At 44.5% G+C, this 16,929-nt stretch overlaps 1 protein-coding gene across 2 annotated transcripts in view; it reads right to left on the bottom strand.

Annotated features, from left to right (window-relative positions):
- The window catches only part of LOC139407587 (protein shisa-like-1a), a 37,320-nt gene that overhangs the window by 6,476 nt on the left and 13,915 nt on the right, over nucleotides 1-16,929 (bottom strand). The window contains exons 2-4 of one of the 2 annotated variants that reach the window (XM_071151412.1): nucleotides 11,520-11,705; nucleotides 8,725-8,938; nucleotides 4,894-5,205 (exon numbers count right to left, since the gene is read on the bottom strand). In XM_071151412.1, the coding sequence (XP_071007513.1) occupies nucleotides 4,894-5,205; nucleotides 8,725-8,938; nucleotides 11,520-11,586 (593 nt within the window). In that variant the 5' untranslated portion in view covers nucleotides 11,587-11,705. Of the gene's footprint in view, nucleotides 1-4,889; nucleotides 5,206-8,724; nucleotides 8,939-11,519; nucleotides 11,706-16,929 lie in introns of those variants that run through there. The other variant, XM_071151411.1, reaches the window with a different exon arrangement.

The following is a 16,929-nucleotide window of genomic DNA, read 5'->3' on the forward strand; positions in this document are numbered from 1 at the left end:
CATGCTGCAATTCCTCCCCACAAAGAAATAGATGCAGAGCAATAATCTGATACTTTTGCTGAAGTATTGTTGTGGCAGGTAGCCTAGTGGTTAGAGTGTTGGACAAGTAACCGGAAGGTTGCAAAATCAAATCCCTGAGCAGACAAGGTAAAAATGTGTCGTTCTACCCCTGAACAAGGCAGTTAACCCACTGTTTGTCATTGAAAATAAGAATTTGCTTTTAACTGACCTGCCTAGTTAAATAAAGGTTAAAAAAAATGGTTGTAGATTATGCTTCAGTTTGGTGACCTTTGACCCCTATTTCTGTTGGTTTACATCCGACCAACAAACAGATGTTCCTCTAAGTATGAATCTCAGCCATTACCCATCATCCTCCCTGTCCCTGGGGTTACGGCTCTGTCGCTTGCAACTTAACTCAAGACCATCTGATGATTGTTTGTGTATTTATTTGGGCAACAAACTTTGGATCCTATTCAGTCACAACCGATTACAGAATTTGCAGTGTAAGACAATAACAATGTTATTTTCATCTCATACCAGAAAAACAGCTTGTGATTGAACAGAGCCTTTAGCCTCAGTCTTTGAGATGGTATCATCTCAATGTTTGTATCATTTGGAAGAAAACATGATTTGTTATTCATAACTTGTAGAGATTATGAAAATGTCGTACAAATGAATGCTTACTGAAAGCACTCGCTTTGAACTTCCTAAGCCAAACTCAGCTTACTCTAAACAATCAAATGTTTTGTCAAATATTACATCTTTATTTTCAGAACAAGATCATACTGTTGCTAACACATCCATAACAACCTTACGGAGTCATAATGCAAAGTCTTCACTACCAATCATCTATTACACCAGCACGTATTACCATCAGGTAGCCTATGGATGCTACCTTCCTATAGGCCTACTGTCTTTTATCCACAATGTGAATCCTGAGCCAAACCTGATCCATTTTCAAAGACCGTATGTTCTGTGTGAAGCTGTTTCCAGTAGGAGTGAAGCATCCCTGACAGAGACTGATGAGGCCTCTCAGACTGAACAGACTGCTCTCTCTAACAACGGGCCTCTGTGGACATGTCTGGTGGCACAGGTGTTTGACCAGTATTGTCACAGCAAAATAGTCATGCAGCAACATTTAGTCAATATTGTTGCTTGATCGGTGGTTTTAGCTTGGCAAATGAGAGATGCTAACTAACAGGGATGTAAACAAATTTGTGCACAAAATTTGAGAGAAATAAGCTTTTTGTGTATGGAACATTTCTAGGATCTTTTATTTCAGCTCATGAAACACGGGACCAACACTTTACATGTTGCATTTATATTTTGTTCAGTATAATTAGGCATATATTCATCATTAGGACAGGCTCTATGGACAGGTGTTCCTATGAACATGTCCCACTGGTAGACAGATTCTGTTTCAGCTCTCCTGTCTGTGTCAGAACCCTGACTCTGACGGTCTGGTACGGCCAACAAACCCATTTGTCATATCTCTGCTCTCATTAAGTTATCATAGACAGTCAGAGAGAGGGCTTGGCCAGAGGACTGGTGTCTGTCTGTCTGCCGTTCTGGCTGTCCGGCTGTCTGGCTTGTAGTGAGAGCTCTGTGTTTTGAATACAAGCCAGCTCCTCGACACCAAGAGAATGTCTGAGACAGAGATTGATCCAATCCTTTGATGAAGATTGAGGTTGTTCTGACTAATATTCTGACTGTGTTGATCCAACCCTTTGACGAAGATTGAGTTTGTTCTGATTGACATGACATTTTTTTATTTTATTAACATTACATTTTTGATTGAGGTTATTCTTCCAGTTGTTCTTTGAATTCCTTGAAGACAGATATACAGTGCATTCGAAAAGTATTCAGACCCTTGACTTTTTCCAAATTTGTTTTTGTTACAGCCTTATTCTAAAACTGATTAAATATTTTTTTATTCATCAATCTACACACAATATCCCATAATGACAAAGTAAAAACAGGTGTTTAGACATTTTTGCAAATGTATATATATAAAAAATTCAGACCCTTTGCTATGAGATTTGAAATTGAGCTCAGGCACATCCTTTTTCCAGTGATCATCCTTGAGATGTTTCTACAAATTGATTGGAGTCCACCTGTGGTAAATTCAATTGATTGGACATGATTTGGAAAGGCACACACCTGTCTATATAAGGTCCCACAGATGACAGTGCATTTCAGAACAAAAACCAAGCCATGAGGTTAAAGGAATTGTCCGTAGAGCTCCAATTGTGTTGAGGCACAAGATTACCAAAACATTCTTGCAGCATTGGAACCACCAAGACTCTTCCTAGAGCTGGCCGCCTGAACAAAGCAATCGGTGGAGAAGGGCCTTGGTCAGGGAGGTGACCAAGAACTTGATGGTCACTCTGACAGAGCTCCAGAGTTCCTCTGTGGAGAAGGGAGAACCTTCCAGTAGAACAACTATCTCTTCAGCACTCCACCATCAGGTCTTCATGATAGTGTCCAGACAGATGCCACTCCTCAGTAAAAGGCACATGGAGTTTGTCAAAGGTACCTAAACGACTCTCAGACCATGAGAAACAAGATTCTCTGGTCTGATGAAACCAAGATGGAACTATTTGACCTGAATGCCAAGCATCAGGTCTGGAGAAAACCTTGCACCACCCCTGAAGCATGGTGGTGGCAGCATCATGCTGTGGGGATGTTTTTCAGCGGCAGGGATTGGGAGACTAGTCAGGATCAAGGGAAAGATGAACGGAGAAAAGTACAGAGAGATCCTGATGAAAACCTGCTCCAGAGTGCTCAGGACCTCAGACTGGGGCGAAGGTTCACCTTCCAACAGGACAATGACCCTAAGCACACAGCCAAGACAATGCAGGAGTATCTTTAGGACAAGTCTCTGAATGTTATTGAGTGGCCCAGACAGACCCCAGACTTTAAATCGACCTAATATCTGGAGAGACCTGAAAATAGCTGTGCAGCGACACTCCCTTTCCAACCCGACAGAGCTTGAGAGAATCTGCAGAGAAGAATAGGAGAAACTCCCCAAATACAGATGTGTCAAGCTTGTAGTGTCATACCCAATAAGACTCAAAGCTGTAATCTCTGGCAAAGGTGCTTGAAGAAAGTACTGAGCAAAGGGTCTGAATAGTTAGGTAAATGTCATAAACATTTCTAAAAACCTGTTATTGCTTTGTCATTATGGGGTATTGTGATGAGGACTTTTCTCATTCTTTTTAATCCATTTTAGAATAAGGCTGTAACATAACAAAATGTGGGAAAAGTGAAGGGGTTTGATTACTTTCCAAATGCACTGTATATGTGGGTCGAGGCTGGATGTGTGTCTCCAAGATACCATTGGTTGTCTCTCACTTTCCTCTAAGTGGTGACTGAAGGAGCATGTTGAGACATGATATGGTATAGAGTAGGTGACTGCAAGTGTGTGTGGGAAGATGTGACACAAGTGAGTATGTGTGTGTGTGTGTGTGTGTGTGTGTGTGTAAGGTTAGAACAGGTGAGGGCATGAGAGTGTGGCGAGGCTCAGTGTTTCTGATTCCCATCATCCTACGAAGCGTTTGGGGGCAATCAAATAAAAGTTTATTGGTCGCTTACGCATGTTGTAGAGGGTGCAGCAAAATTTCTTATGTTACTAGCTCTAAACAATGCAGTAAAATATAAATTGTACACAGTAATAAAAAAATATACAAATCAAGAAATGTCGGGAACAAATCCAATTAACAACCAATTAGCACTGTAACAGTAATGAAATGGTAAATAATGTTTTGTGTAATTTTGCTGGCACAAAAAGATCCCTCCTTGTCTAGCGTATTTAGTTTTGTCAACAAAAGGAAAGTTTACAGACAAATTAGCTGTTCCCATCAGGCCTGTTGTGCATTTTTTTATCCAACATGTAGGCTACTTGCATAAAATGGTTGGATGGAAACCTGGTTACAAACATGAAGTTTGTTAACAATTCCAAGAGGCATGAGGGGAAAATTCTACCTTCTCCCGTCCTACAGCCCAGGCTATTTTCCTATCCAGTCCAAATCCCACTTCTCCCAAAATCCCGACTCCTGTCTCACATGAACATTCCTAACTTTATTCTGTAATCCATAGGTTGCATGATCAAAACACCTCTCTCGCCTGCATGATCAAAACACCTCTCTCGCCTGCATGATCAAAACACCTCTCTCGCCTGCATGATCAAAACATCTCTCTCGCCTGCATGTCAAGACACCTCTCTCGCCTGCATGTCAAGATACCTCTATCTGCACGGTCTCATACTTGCTTAGAGCTTCACTAGAGAATGTGTGATCAACAAATGGTATGAGAGTTTTTAAAACTGAGTTGGTATTTAAACGATTTCCACTCCCCGTTATTCATTAGCTGATCTGCTATCTGTATATGAGATATTCTGTCATTCGTTGAAGGAGGTTATCTAGCAAGTTTAGCAACTTTGGTCATTTGGCTTTTGTTATACAGTTACACAGTTTGTATGATTCGACAACGCTTTGTGTGTCCTGGAGAGCTCTCTGTGTTTTAAATGCTTCAAATGTTCCCGGGACTCTAGAGATAAATCCGATTTATTCCCGGTATTGAAACTTGGTCTATGCTGGAGATGCCAAATCTTTTCTTAGGGAGAAATATTGTGCTGATGGTTTGCTATGGTAACTTTCACTTAGCAACATTGTAACATTCAATGAGACATAGAGCAAGACAACGTGAGGTGATGAACCCTGAGGGAGAATGTGCTAGGCTTCCTTGTGCTTTCTGCTGTATATAATTAAATCATGAGCACCAAATGGCATTTGAAAGTGTTACTTTCCTGATCCTGACAACTCTATACAAGTCCATACTGTTTAATGCACAATGAGTCTGAATGGACATCCACTGTGTGACGGAGTGACTCACCAGACGGTCGGTGTGTGGTAGGGGAGGAGCGTGGGGCTCTGGCCCTCACCTCTGAGGCTGTGTCTGGGGTGGTGGTGACTGAGGGCCATGGGGTGACCCTGGGCCTGGTTCTGGGTCTCACTCTCCTCTCCTGGGACCGGCCGGTGCCACTGGCTCCTAGCCTTCTTCAGCCAGCGTCCTCCCAGACCCCACTTCTCCAGGTAAACCCGACACAGCTCATAGTTCATGGCCGAGTAGTAGAGGAAGTCCAGGGCTAGCAGCACCATGACGAAGAAGCCATAGATCCATACTCCTACTAGGGCTGTGTAGTTACTGTAGAGATCAGATAGGTGAAGAGAGAGACGGAGGTGAGAATGGCGTGAAATATAATTCAAAATATTTGTATGTTGCATTTCAAGCATATTTTTTTGTCATTTGATATTAAAGATGTAAAGGGCACTCTCACAGCCTATCCATTTGAATAACTTCATTGCTCTTCAATATTTTGTCCCAGTATTCAACACCAACACATTTATGTATTTCACACGCCATAAGGATTTATGTGGTGCATTAAACCATTTGCGGGATTCACTCTCCAATCCATAAATCGCTGCAAGGTAAAAATGAGTGCAAATAGTTTCCAATTACACTCTACCTCCACGAACAGCGTTATGAATGAGACTTGTAATAAATGTCTCGAGGATGTGTTACTAATATGATGGTTTTACGGCGCAGAGCTGTGCATTAGAAAAGGGACAACCCAGGAAGACACTACCCATTCCTATTAGAATACAAAACTCCAAAGTCGCCATAAAATTATAATTCTGACCAAGAAAGACAGTCGAGAGAGGATATTACGGCCAAAGTGAGGTTTATCATATGGCGGGAACACCAAAGCTTGATGATTAGTTCATTATTATCAGCTGTGTAGTGCTAGGGTAAAAACCAAAACGTGCACCCCTTGGGGTCCCGAAGTCCGAGTTTGGGAAACCCTGGTCTAATGCATAACATGCTGACCAAATAGCTCCTTGGATGGTGTTGTAGATATTTCACAACACCAGGAATAATAAACCCACCATGGTCACTAGCTTTGCAACTGCACTCAAACAAACCCAAATAAAACCCCTGTTTACCTTGTCTCACTTCCCTCGCCGGGCCTGTGTGACATATAGCTGACTGTTTGCATAGCTTAGCAGTCTATGGTGATGTGTAAATCTGTCTGTTTAAGGGCAGTGGGGCTATTCAGGAGTGTATTTAAGTGAACCTAGAGTAAGCAAAGGGGACTGTTTGGACAGCTGTCTGTGTGGAGAGATTGATGAGAGCAGACTCACCACACAGCAACAACAAATGTTAGACAACGTTAAACAAGGCAACTTTCCTAATGCATACACATGAAGTCATCACCTGCTAATACCAGTACATGGTCCAATCATAAGCTACAATAATAGAATAGCTCATGCTCCTAACAGTAGACAGAACGCTCAGAGTCTCAGACCCAGAGCTATTGCCAGTTTAACCTGGGGCCAGTGGTAAATATCACCACTTCAGCTGTGCAGTCCAGAGCGGAGGAGGATGAAATGTCCTCCCATTATGTTATCAGCCACTAGATGAAATATCCTGACCTGCCAGAGGGGCTGTGTAACTGGCCATAGAGAGCACCCGCTGAGAGGGTATTAGAGGAGAGAAAGAGAGAGTGCATGAGAGAGCGCACTCTATGCTTCTGTTTGTCAGGGAGTACTTCTACTGAGCTCCTTTACACTCTGGGAGGTCATTCCTCCCTGTCTGTTCTCTTACTGAGCTCCTTCACACTCTGGGAGGTCATTCCTCCCTGTCTGTTCTCTTACTGAGCTCCTTCACACTCTGGGAGGTCATTCCTCCCTGTCTGTTCTCTTACTGAGCTCCTTCACACTCTGGGAGGTCATTCCTCCCTGTCTGTTCTCTTACTGAGCTCCTTCACACTCTGGGAGGTCATTCTTCCCTGTCTGTTCTCTTACTGAGCTCCTTCACACTCTGGGAGGTCATTCCTCTCTGTCTGTTCTCTTACTGAGCTCCTTCACACTCTGGGAGGTCATTCCTCCCTGTCTGTTCTCTTACTGAGCTCCTTCACACTCTGGGAGGTCATTCCTCTCTGTCTGTTCTCTTACTGAGCTCCTTCACACTCTGGGAGGTCATTCTTCCCTGTCTGTTCTCTTACTGAGCTCCTTCACACTCTGGGAGGTCATTCCTCCCTGTCTGTTCTCTTACTGAGCTCCTTCACACTCTGGGAGGTCATTCGTCCCTGTCTGTTCTCTTACTGAGCTCCTTCACACTCTGGGAGGTCATTCTTCCCTGTCTGTTCTCTTACTGAGCTCCTTCACACTCTGGGAGGTCATTCGTCCCTGTCTGTTCTCTTACTGAGCTCCTTCACACTCTGGGAGGTCATTCCTCCTTGTCTGTACTCTTACTGAGCTCCTTCACACTCTGGGAGGTCATTCCTCCCTGTCTGTACTCTTACTGATCTCTACCCGGTTGCTGCAGACGGAGCTGTTGGCTACATAGAGAAAGATTTATATTTAAGTCTGTCATAGTACTGTGTAGTATAGTGTAGTGCAGTGTAGTAGTGTAGTGCATTGCAGTGTAGTCAAATCAAATTGAATTTGTCACATGCGCCAAATACAACAAGTGTAGACTTTACTGTGAAATGCTTGCTTACGAGCCCTTCGCCAACGATGCAGTTAAAAGTAATAATAAAAAGAAAAATAGTAGCACAAGAATGGATCTATGTTCAGGGAGTACCAGTACCAGATCAATGTGCAGGGGTATGAAGTATTTGAGGTAGATATGTACTTGCAGGCAGGGTAATGTACCCAGGCATCAGGATAGATTATTATAAGAGTACAATAAAGAACAGAGTAGCAGCCGCAGCATATGATCAGTGTAAAATTGTGTAAGTATGTGTTTGTGTGTGTGAGTGAGCGTGTATTTAGTGTGTGTAATGTATATAGTCTTGTGAGTGTGCATAGAGTCAGTGCAGATAGTCCGGGTAACCATGTAATTAACCATTTAGCGTTCTTATGGCTATTTAGCAGTCTTATGGCTTGGGGATAGATTCAGTCTCGGAGTCTGTTGGTCCGAGAGCCCATGTTCCGGTACCGTTTGCCAGAACAGTGGCTTGGGTGGTTGGAACAATTTTTCACGACTGTGCAGGTGTGTGTGGACCATGTTAAGTCCTTAGTGATGTGGACATCAAGGAACTTGAAGCCCTCGACCCGCTCCACTACAGCCCTGTCGATGTGGATGGAGGCATGGTCTCTGCTCTTTCTCCTGTAGTCCACAATCAGCTTCTTGGTCTTACCGACATTTGTAGTGTAGTGCAGTATTATAGTATACTATATAATATTATACTATAGTACAGTATAGTAAGATACAGTACACTAAAGCACTTTATTAAACTTTGCTGAGAGATGGCAGCCCACCCACTCACTCAGTAACAAAGCCTCAGCTCTTCACTGCTGTGGTTCTGATTCTCTCTGTAGGTGTAGATCAATGTCAATGTGCCCTTTGAGCACCAGTCAAATGGTGTCAATGAGTGGGATATTGTCAAGGGAGCTAACGGCTTATCAATCACTAACATTTAAAGGCCAGGGATTTTTTCTCTGTGGAAATGTCTCAATTGTGAGTGAAAAGCTAATGGCTGTTTCCTTGCCGATAACATTTTCTATGTTCTTAAGGTACCCACTAGACCTAATGTAAGTAGCCTAGCAATTTATAATAACAGCACACTGTATAATAGAATCACAATAATTAGCCTACTAACAGACAAGGAACAGTACCACTCCATATATACACTGCCAAAACCTGAATAGGACTCACTTGTGTTTGAAGCCGTCTGTGGTGGTGGTGAGGTTGACCTGCATGACCGTCTGGAACTCAGTCTCCTTACAGCAGTACTTGAAGGCTGTGTTGTTGTGGTGACAGCAGAACATGTAGGTCTTGTTGTCAGAGAGACGAGGGCAGTGAAAACCAAAGTGGTAGCGCCCCTTGTGGTCGGAATATGGTTCACACACTCTGAAATTAGCTGATAGAGCTGTGGAAGAGAGAGAGACAGAGAGAGAGAGAGAGAGAGAGAGAGAGAGAGAGAGTCTAATACTGTAGTCTTCTTGGAAAGCACTTACACTTTGTGAGGTAAAATATTTTTCTGAATTGTTTTACAAATCTGATAAATGGATTATAATGATTGGGAACATCATGATTCAGCTTGTTGTGATTTCAATTACATTGCAAATGATGGAAAACCAAACAGAAATCAACAGGCATTTACTAATATCTGTAGAAGGATTATAAATTTGAAGGATTGAGTCAACCAGAGAGGTGTTTCTCTTTGATGGGAGTCATGGAAACATAATTTGGCAGACTGGACTCATGTAGATGATCACCAATTACCAATCTGTCATTGTAACAGACCAGAGATAATGATTAAGTCTGTATCATATGTCATTGTGGACCAAGACAAAACCACTTGTTAGACAGACACCGTCGCAACCGATCAGGATTGACAATTGACAATTTGGCATATTTTCTTATTTTATTAATATATATATTATATACATTTTATTATAATATAATAACAGGTAAAAGCGTCCCCCATAGCATAGCTGGGGAAATCCCTTCTAGCATTAGGGAGTGAGTGCTGCCTGCACTAGCAATGACAGAGGACGAGAGGGGGGTAAATTATATATTTCTGCTGCTGATGGTAAAGGTATTATCTAATCCTATGCAGGCTAAGCAGGAACAGATTGGTCATTTGAAAGGGGAGAACACTCAGATCTAATGAGCTTGGCTTATTGCCTCACTCTGGGCCGGCTGACTGAATGGCTGACTGAATGGCTGACTGACTGGCTGGCTGGATAGCTAGAATTGACTTCCCTCCGACTCGCTCTAATTGTCAGGCTTTTGCGTCCATGCTGAACAGGGAAGTAGAATGAGGAGTGGGGAGGCTGTAATGAAGCCTTACTCCAGAGGTTTAAAGTCAGAGATTGATTTGAGAGACAGAGAAATTGGCTCTTTATTCTACCTTGTATCTTTGCTAGGAAATAAGATACATTTGATTGTATTTGATGAGAAAAGGAAAACTTCATCTTGAGGTTTAATAGTATGCAGACTCTCACAAAAGTGTGTGCACTTAAACACACTCACAGCAGTACATTCACACTCACAGCAATACATATCTCATTACCCTTCTTTATCTGTGAAATAACCTCTCACAAATAGATATATGCCACTTAAGCTTCTGAAATACAATTTTTGTCAGCACTCAAATCTGGAATTCATATACTTGTACTGAACTGATAGAAAAGAGGAGCTTGCAGATGTCACAGAAAAATATAGATGTCATTTGTGTACATTTTCAGGGACAATTTCTCAAACCTGTACAGACCAGACCTGTAACTGTATACTGCAAGATAAAGGTAAATGTGAAGATGATATATAAATCAAACCAGTAACTTCTAAAAGGTCAAACATCAATCCCAAACTGACATTGGAAAGACAGCATTATTTATTCAAAAATATTCCCATCTAACTCCGCCTCTGGTATTCTGATCCTATAGCTAATCTCATAATTGACAGGATATAAAGGAGGGGTCAGCGGTAATAGTAGGGTGAATTGGCAATAAGGAAGCAGAGCAGCTCGGGATCAAAAGTGGACCATAAAGTCCTCTAATGATGCAAGACTTAAAGAGTTAGGGAGAGGCAGACCAGGGGGAAGGCAGTCTCAGTCTTATTAGAGGGGAAACAGCTGGATCTGGTTAGGAAATCATCGTAAACGTTGCCATGTTGTTAATTACATTAACACCTTTACAATTTTAGCATATTACAGTAAGCAGTTTGGCTCTATTGTTACGTTTATAACCTCAACCTGTGAGCTGAAAAATAAAAAATCAAGATAACGTTTGTAGGGTACCGACAGAGTTTCACAAATGCAGTAATCAACAATGATGTTTTACCATGCAGAATACTGTTCCTGAGACAGTCATACACCAGTCTCGCTTGCCAGACTCACAGGCAACTATGGGAAAAGACTACACACCTAAACACAAACACTGTGACGGAGCTGGCCATACCCTGTGCATATCAAGAGGTTCAAATAATAACTGGACTGATAAAAATGGTCAGAATTCAATAAATATTTATTAGGCTATAAAACAGATGTTTTTAAAGAGGTTGAAACCCAGACCATGCTAAAAGGTTATTAAAACAAAACTTTTCCTGCAGAAAATATAGCAAGTCTACCTCTTCCAAGCATTTTTTTCCCACTGTTCAAACAGACCACCTTTCAAGTCACAAACCAACACACCTGAAAACACTGAAATTGACAAGACAAACTACTGAAATGTTGAGGATGAAGTTGATGTTAAATGTACAAATATGTAATGGCTTGAATAATGTCCGTTTTGGGCCCAATTAACACATAAGTAACAAAATCACACATTTAAAAAAAGTGAAAGTGAAGATACATTGAATGCAATAAAATGCCATCTTCACACACACACACACACACACACACACACACACACACACACACACACACACACACACACACACACACACACACACACACACACACACACACACACACACCATAACAAAGAGGTTAAAACCGCACTGACCTGCGGTGGACAGCAGGAGGAAGATGACCGTCAGGACGTTGAAGGACTGCCGGCCGGTGACAGTCATCTTCGGGTCCTCATATAGGACAGAGGACAGGAGGGGAGATTCTCTACTTTAGCTGTACCAGGACATCATCTGCTCTCTGACCCAAACAATCACATTGCTGCTTCTGTCCGGTGAGCCACCTGGACGCAACAAGAGAACCAATGAATCACTTAATTTGAATAAATGTATGTACATATAAAGCCTGTTGTGGAAGAACTATATCAACAGCTGTCAAAAAAGGGCTACAGAAACTAAGACTATAGAATCTTTGGATCAAATAACATAAATCTAACCACAGGTTATTTTCTCTGATTGGACAATTGCGCCTTGCAGCATTCACCAAGGACCAAAACGATTTGAAAAAGTGTTTCTCACCCTTCAAATAGTTGTGATCAATAGGAGTGCTTGTGTTGGGAAATGTGGGACTCTCTCACCTAGTGATAAATCATACAAAGTGAGAAGAGGACCCTGTCTGGCTACAGAGGTTGTTCTCGATGAGTCTGCTTGTAGTGATGCATCACAGCAGTTCATGGAGGAAATCTCTCGTTTAAATAGCGAGTGTCACCCGCGAGGCCTGTGTCGTGGCTGCCATTAGCATCGCACCACTCTATCAAACCTGTCCAACATCAGTACACTGTGGCTTAGTGAGATAAATGGCTCGGGAGGAACACTTTTTTCCCCTTCTTTTTTTTCTTAGTGAGGATTGAGGACTGTTTCTGCTCTTGGACAAGTTTTTGCCTCTTGTTTATGCTTAAGTTAAGGATGAAGTGCAATTGGTCACTGTGTGTTCCTGTGGATTTGATGTTAATCTGAGATTGCGAAATTTAAAACCACAGACTTAGTCATCAAACACTCTGAATAACCATGAAGGGTTTTAGTTTAGTGCGACAATCTCCTCTTGCTCGTCTGGGATACAGATACAGAAACACTAATCAGCAGTGTAGCTACATCTGTCAGAGCTAGGAGGAATCCTACATCTCCCAGGGGGAAGAGGAGAAAGCCTGGTGAGGCTGGTTCCTGCTTCATAACATTGACGATGCAGAAAATGTGGATGTCTGTCTGCTGAGGCTGTTGGTCTCTATCACTCTGTGTGATTTCTGTCAATCTACCCATACCTGGTCCTGTTTGGTGCAGTATATCTAGCCCTGGCCTGTATGTCCCTGACAAGAAAGGGGCAATAGGTACTGTTGGAACACAACCAAAGCCAGATGGCCGCCATACTGTATAGTGCAGTATGGAGAGAATACTGTTTGTGCCATTACAGTATAGCAGGGTTTTTTCAGTTTTTGTCTTTAATAGCCCTTTCCTCCTCAGGGAGGTAGTCAGAGAGTCTCTCTAGACTGAGCTTGTTAGGGCAGCCGTTCCTTTCTTTTCCTCTGCCTTATGGAGAGAGAGAGAGAGAGAGAGAGAGGATGAAGGTATCGTGTTCTGTCAGACAACATGTGACTCGTGGCCAGGGATTCCCATCCTCTGAAAGATCCTCCATCCTCCTCCCCAGGCTGTCTTTCACAGGGTTTTACATGAATTCTGCCTTTTGAATCTTTTTTTAAAATGTGGAATCTCCCCTTTGTGTCATCGGCTGTCCTATTTAAGTCTACATGGTGTAAACAGACATTTATTCTGATAAACAAAGAATCTGATGTGGAGACAGAAGGTTTACATAATGAGCTTAATGTAAGTGAAGCAGAACCCCTATTCCCAACACACACACAGAATATAGTCTCCGGAGTTGAACACATGTACTGCACATGTGAACAGTCAAAACACAAATGATTGGGCAGCAGGCTGTTTGCAGCATGTTAATTAAAGACTGTCCTAAGATGTAACGCAAAATGACAGAATATTCTAGCCATTCTTTCTAAAAACAACAACAAAAACTGAACAAATATTATGTGATGTAAGCATAATTTGCTAAGGAGCAGCACAAATTAAGGAGCAGGCAGAACACCATATTCAATCTATTACAGTATTATGCACAAATTGCATTTTTTTCTGGGCTGGACAGAGAAACAAACAGGAGCAGGAAATGTTACCAATTACTCCTGCATGCTGTCATGCTTTCACCTGTCACCAGAGGGTGACAGAGACCGTCCTAGAGACATTTACGACACTCAGCTGTGTCCTATTTAGAGGTGTGTTTTCTGTGTCTTTTGCTGAAGCTTGAATTATGTGCCGGGTTCGTTTGTCTCTTGAGTGAGTTTATTCGAGACTTAGTGTTTGTTGTTTTCCCATTGATCCTTCCATTACCATTTCTCAGTAAAATATTATGTTTATCCTTAATCGCTGATTCCTTGTCTGGTCTCTTCTCTGCACCTGGGTCCAACCTCACCATGTCACAGCAAGCTTCAGCCCACAACACTTAACCAGCAGAGATCACCCAGATCAAGAATGTTGTAAACCACCAAGGAGCACAGCTGGGGAGGCAGCAAGAACAACTCCTCCAGATATCAGAAACCCTCCAGGCGCTTACCAACTTCCTCCAACCACAGTCCAACCCCAACCCAGGAGGAGCCAATGCCCAAGTCTCATCACCCAGTGCTACAGGTGTCGTCGTAGTTCCTCCAGGGAACCTGCACAGGGAACCCAAGATCCCAGGCCCCGAGCGGTATGACGACAACCTGGGAGAGTGCAAGGGGGTCTTCGCCCAGTGCTCTCTGGTGTTCGAGCTACAGTCATCCTCGTTCCACACCAATCGGGCCATGAATGCCTACATAATCGCTCTACTCTCAGGCAAGGCTCTGGCATGGGCTACGGTGGTGTGGGAGGAGCAGCCACCATCCTGCAGCTCCACATTAGCTTTCACTGCAGAGCTTCAATCACCCAGTCGGAGGACGAAAAGCGGCCAGCCGACTGTTCAACACCCGCCAAGGGGCCAGACCAGTGGCTGACTTCGCCATTGAATTCTGCACTCTTGCAGCCCAGAGTGGGTGGAATACGGAGGCACTGGTCACCGCTTTCCACCAGGGGTTGTCTAACTCCATCAAGGATGAACTGGCCTCTCGGGAACTGGGAGAGGACCTCGAGTCTCTGATAACGCTGGAAATCAGGATCAACAACCACCTTTTGACACTATCCTGGTTTCCTGAGCACCCCAACCCCCCCGAACCCAGCACTGAGGAGCCCATGCAGCTGGGACGCACACGCCTGAGCCCACAGTAGCGTGACAGGCGCATGCGCGAAAGCTGCTGACTCTGCTGCGGCGGTCTCGGCCATCTCCATGCTACATGCCCAGAACTGACGGGAAACACCAGGGCTCGCCAGGACAAGGGGAGACCCTGACAAGCTGTGCAGTTGCCCCAGGCTACCCAGTCACCGTCTGTCACTACCTGCAACCCTACACTGAGACAACCGTCAGCACCAGATTCAAGCTTTTGTGGACTCCAAGGCCGCAGATAATTTAATTGATCAAGACTTCGCCAGAGAATTACAAATCCCCTGCGTGAAATGTCCCATCCCTCTGCAGATTCAAGCCCTCGATGGATGCCCCATAGGCTCCGGCCAGGTGGAATATCAGACCAAGCCCATTCTACTGAAAGTATGGGTGAATCACTCTTAGTTCTCTTTTGATCATGGCTACCGAGAACCCCCTTATCCTAGGGTACCCCTGGCTAGCGCTACATAACCCACTACGCTCCTGGTCCACGGGACACCTACTAGACTGGGGTAAGAACTGCCAGACTAAATGTCTAAGAGCCCCACCTAGAACCTCGCTGTGATCATGATTAAGAACCGTTAACCCCTACCCCTGTTGTGTGCCACCTTGGAGCTGAAGCCCTGTCCCGCCAACACAATGTCTCTAACGAGGAGAGGGGACTCCGAGCCAATCATCCCCAGCTCCCGCATTGTGGCTCATGTGTTATGACAAGCCCAGACCCAAGAACCTGACGCTGGCGGGGCCCCACTAACAAACTTTATTATCCGCGATCAGCCCATTCTCAAGTGTTATAATAGAATCACGCCTCTAAATAATCTGGGCATCCAGGGGTTAATCAGACACTGGAGTTCCTGAGGAGGAGATTCTGGTGGCCCAACATGATTGAGGATGTGAGATACTTTGTTGCGGCCTGTTCCACCTGTGCCCATAGCAAGTCATGACAGCTCCAACCTCTGCCCATCCCCAGCCGACCCTGGTCCCACCTGTCCGTAGACTTTATCACAGGGTTACCTCCATCCCAAGGTCTTACCACTATCCTGGTGGTCGTTGTTCAATTCTCCAAGGCAGCCCATTTCATTACCTTACCCAAGTTGCCCTCAGTGAAGGAGACTGCTGATCTCATGATTACCCATGTCTTTTGACTACACAGACTTCCGCGGGACATTATCTCGGATTGTGGGCACCAGTTCATCGCACGGTGTTCGAAAGCCTCCTGCTCAATGTGGGGGGAGGCGGTGAGTCTCTCCTCCGGGTTCCACCTACAGCCGAATGGACAAACGGAGCGGGCCAACCAGGAGCTGGAGAAGTTCCTCCGCTGTTTCGTCTCCACATAGGCCAGCAACTGGAGCAAGTTCCTTGCCTGGACGGAGTTTGCTCACATCCCACTGCCGGTCGCCGTTCGAGTGTCAGTTCGGGTTCCTCCCCTCCCCTGTTTCCTGAACAAGAGGCCGAAGCGGGGGTGCCATCAGCCGAGGCGTTCATCCTCCTTGCTCCTCTCATCTGCACGACACCAACACCAGGCAACCCGGCACCGAAGACCTTTTCGGCTCCTCCGACTGGGTCAACAAGTGTGGCTGTCCACCCGTGATCTTCCCTTAAAGGTGGACTCGTGGAAGGTCGCTCCACGCTACATAGGCCCATTCAAGATCCTCAGTCGCATAATCCCGGTCACCTATCGTCTCCAGCTTCCCAGGTATATGAGGGTTTGTCCATCCTTCCATGCCTCTCGTCTCAAGCTGGTAAGGACCAGTTCCTTCTCTCCCCCCACACCTGCCCCTCGGCCCCCTCGACTTGTCGATGGTCGCCTGACCTACACTGTCTAGTATCTGTTGGAGGCAGTACCTGGTGGCCTGAGAGGGCTACAGCCCTGAGGAGCGGGCGTGAGTGTCTGACCGGGACATCCTGGATCCGGGACTCGTTCGGGACTTCAACCAACTATGTGGTGGTTGCCCTGGCTCCGTGGCTGGATCAGCTCCTAGAAGGGAGGATACAGAGACCATCCTAGAGACATTAACAACACCCAGGTGTGTTCTATTTACTCATTATGATTTCCCTGTTAAAAAGGTGTGTTTTCTGTTGTCCTTTGCTGAGGCTTGATTTATGTGCCAGGTGCGTTTGTCTCCTGAGTGAGGTTTTCCCAGTGTTGCCCAGTGTTTTTCCCAGTGTTACCCAGTGTTTTTCCCAGTGTTACCCAGTGTTTTTCCCAGTGT

The sequence above is a fragment of the Oncorhynchus clarkii genome, chromosome 4, assembly GCF_045791955.1.
Source record: "Oncorhynchus clarkii lewisi isolate Uvic-CL-2024 chromosome 4, UVic_Ocla_1.0, whole genome shotgun sequence".
Classification (NCBI taxonomy): domain Eukaryota; kingdom Metazoa; phylum Chordata; class Actinopteri; order Salmoniformes; family Salmonidae; genus Oncorhynchus; species Oncorhynchus clarkii.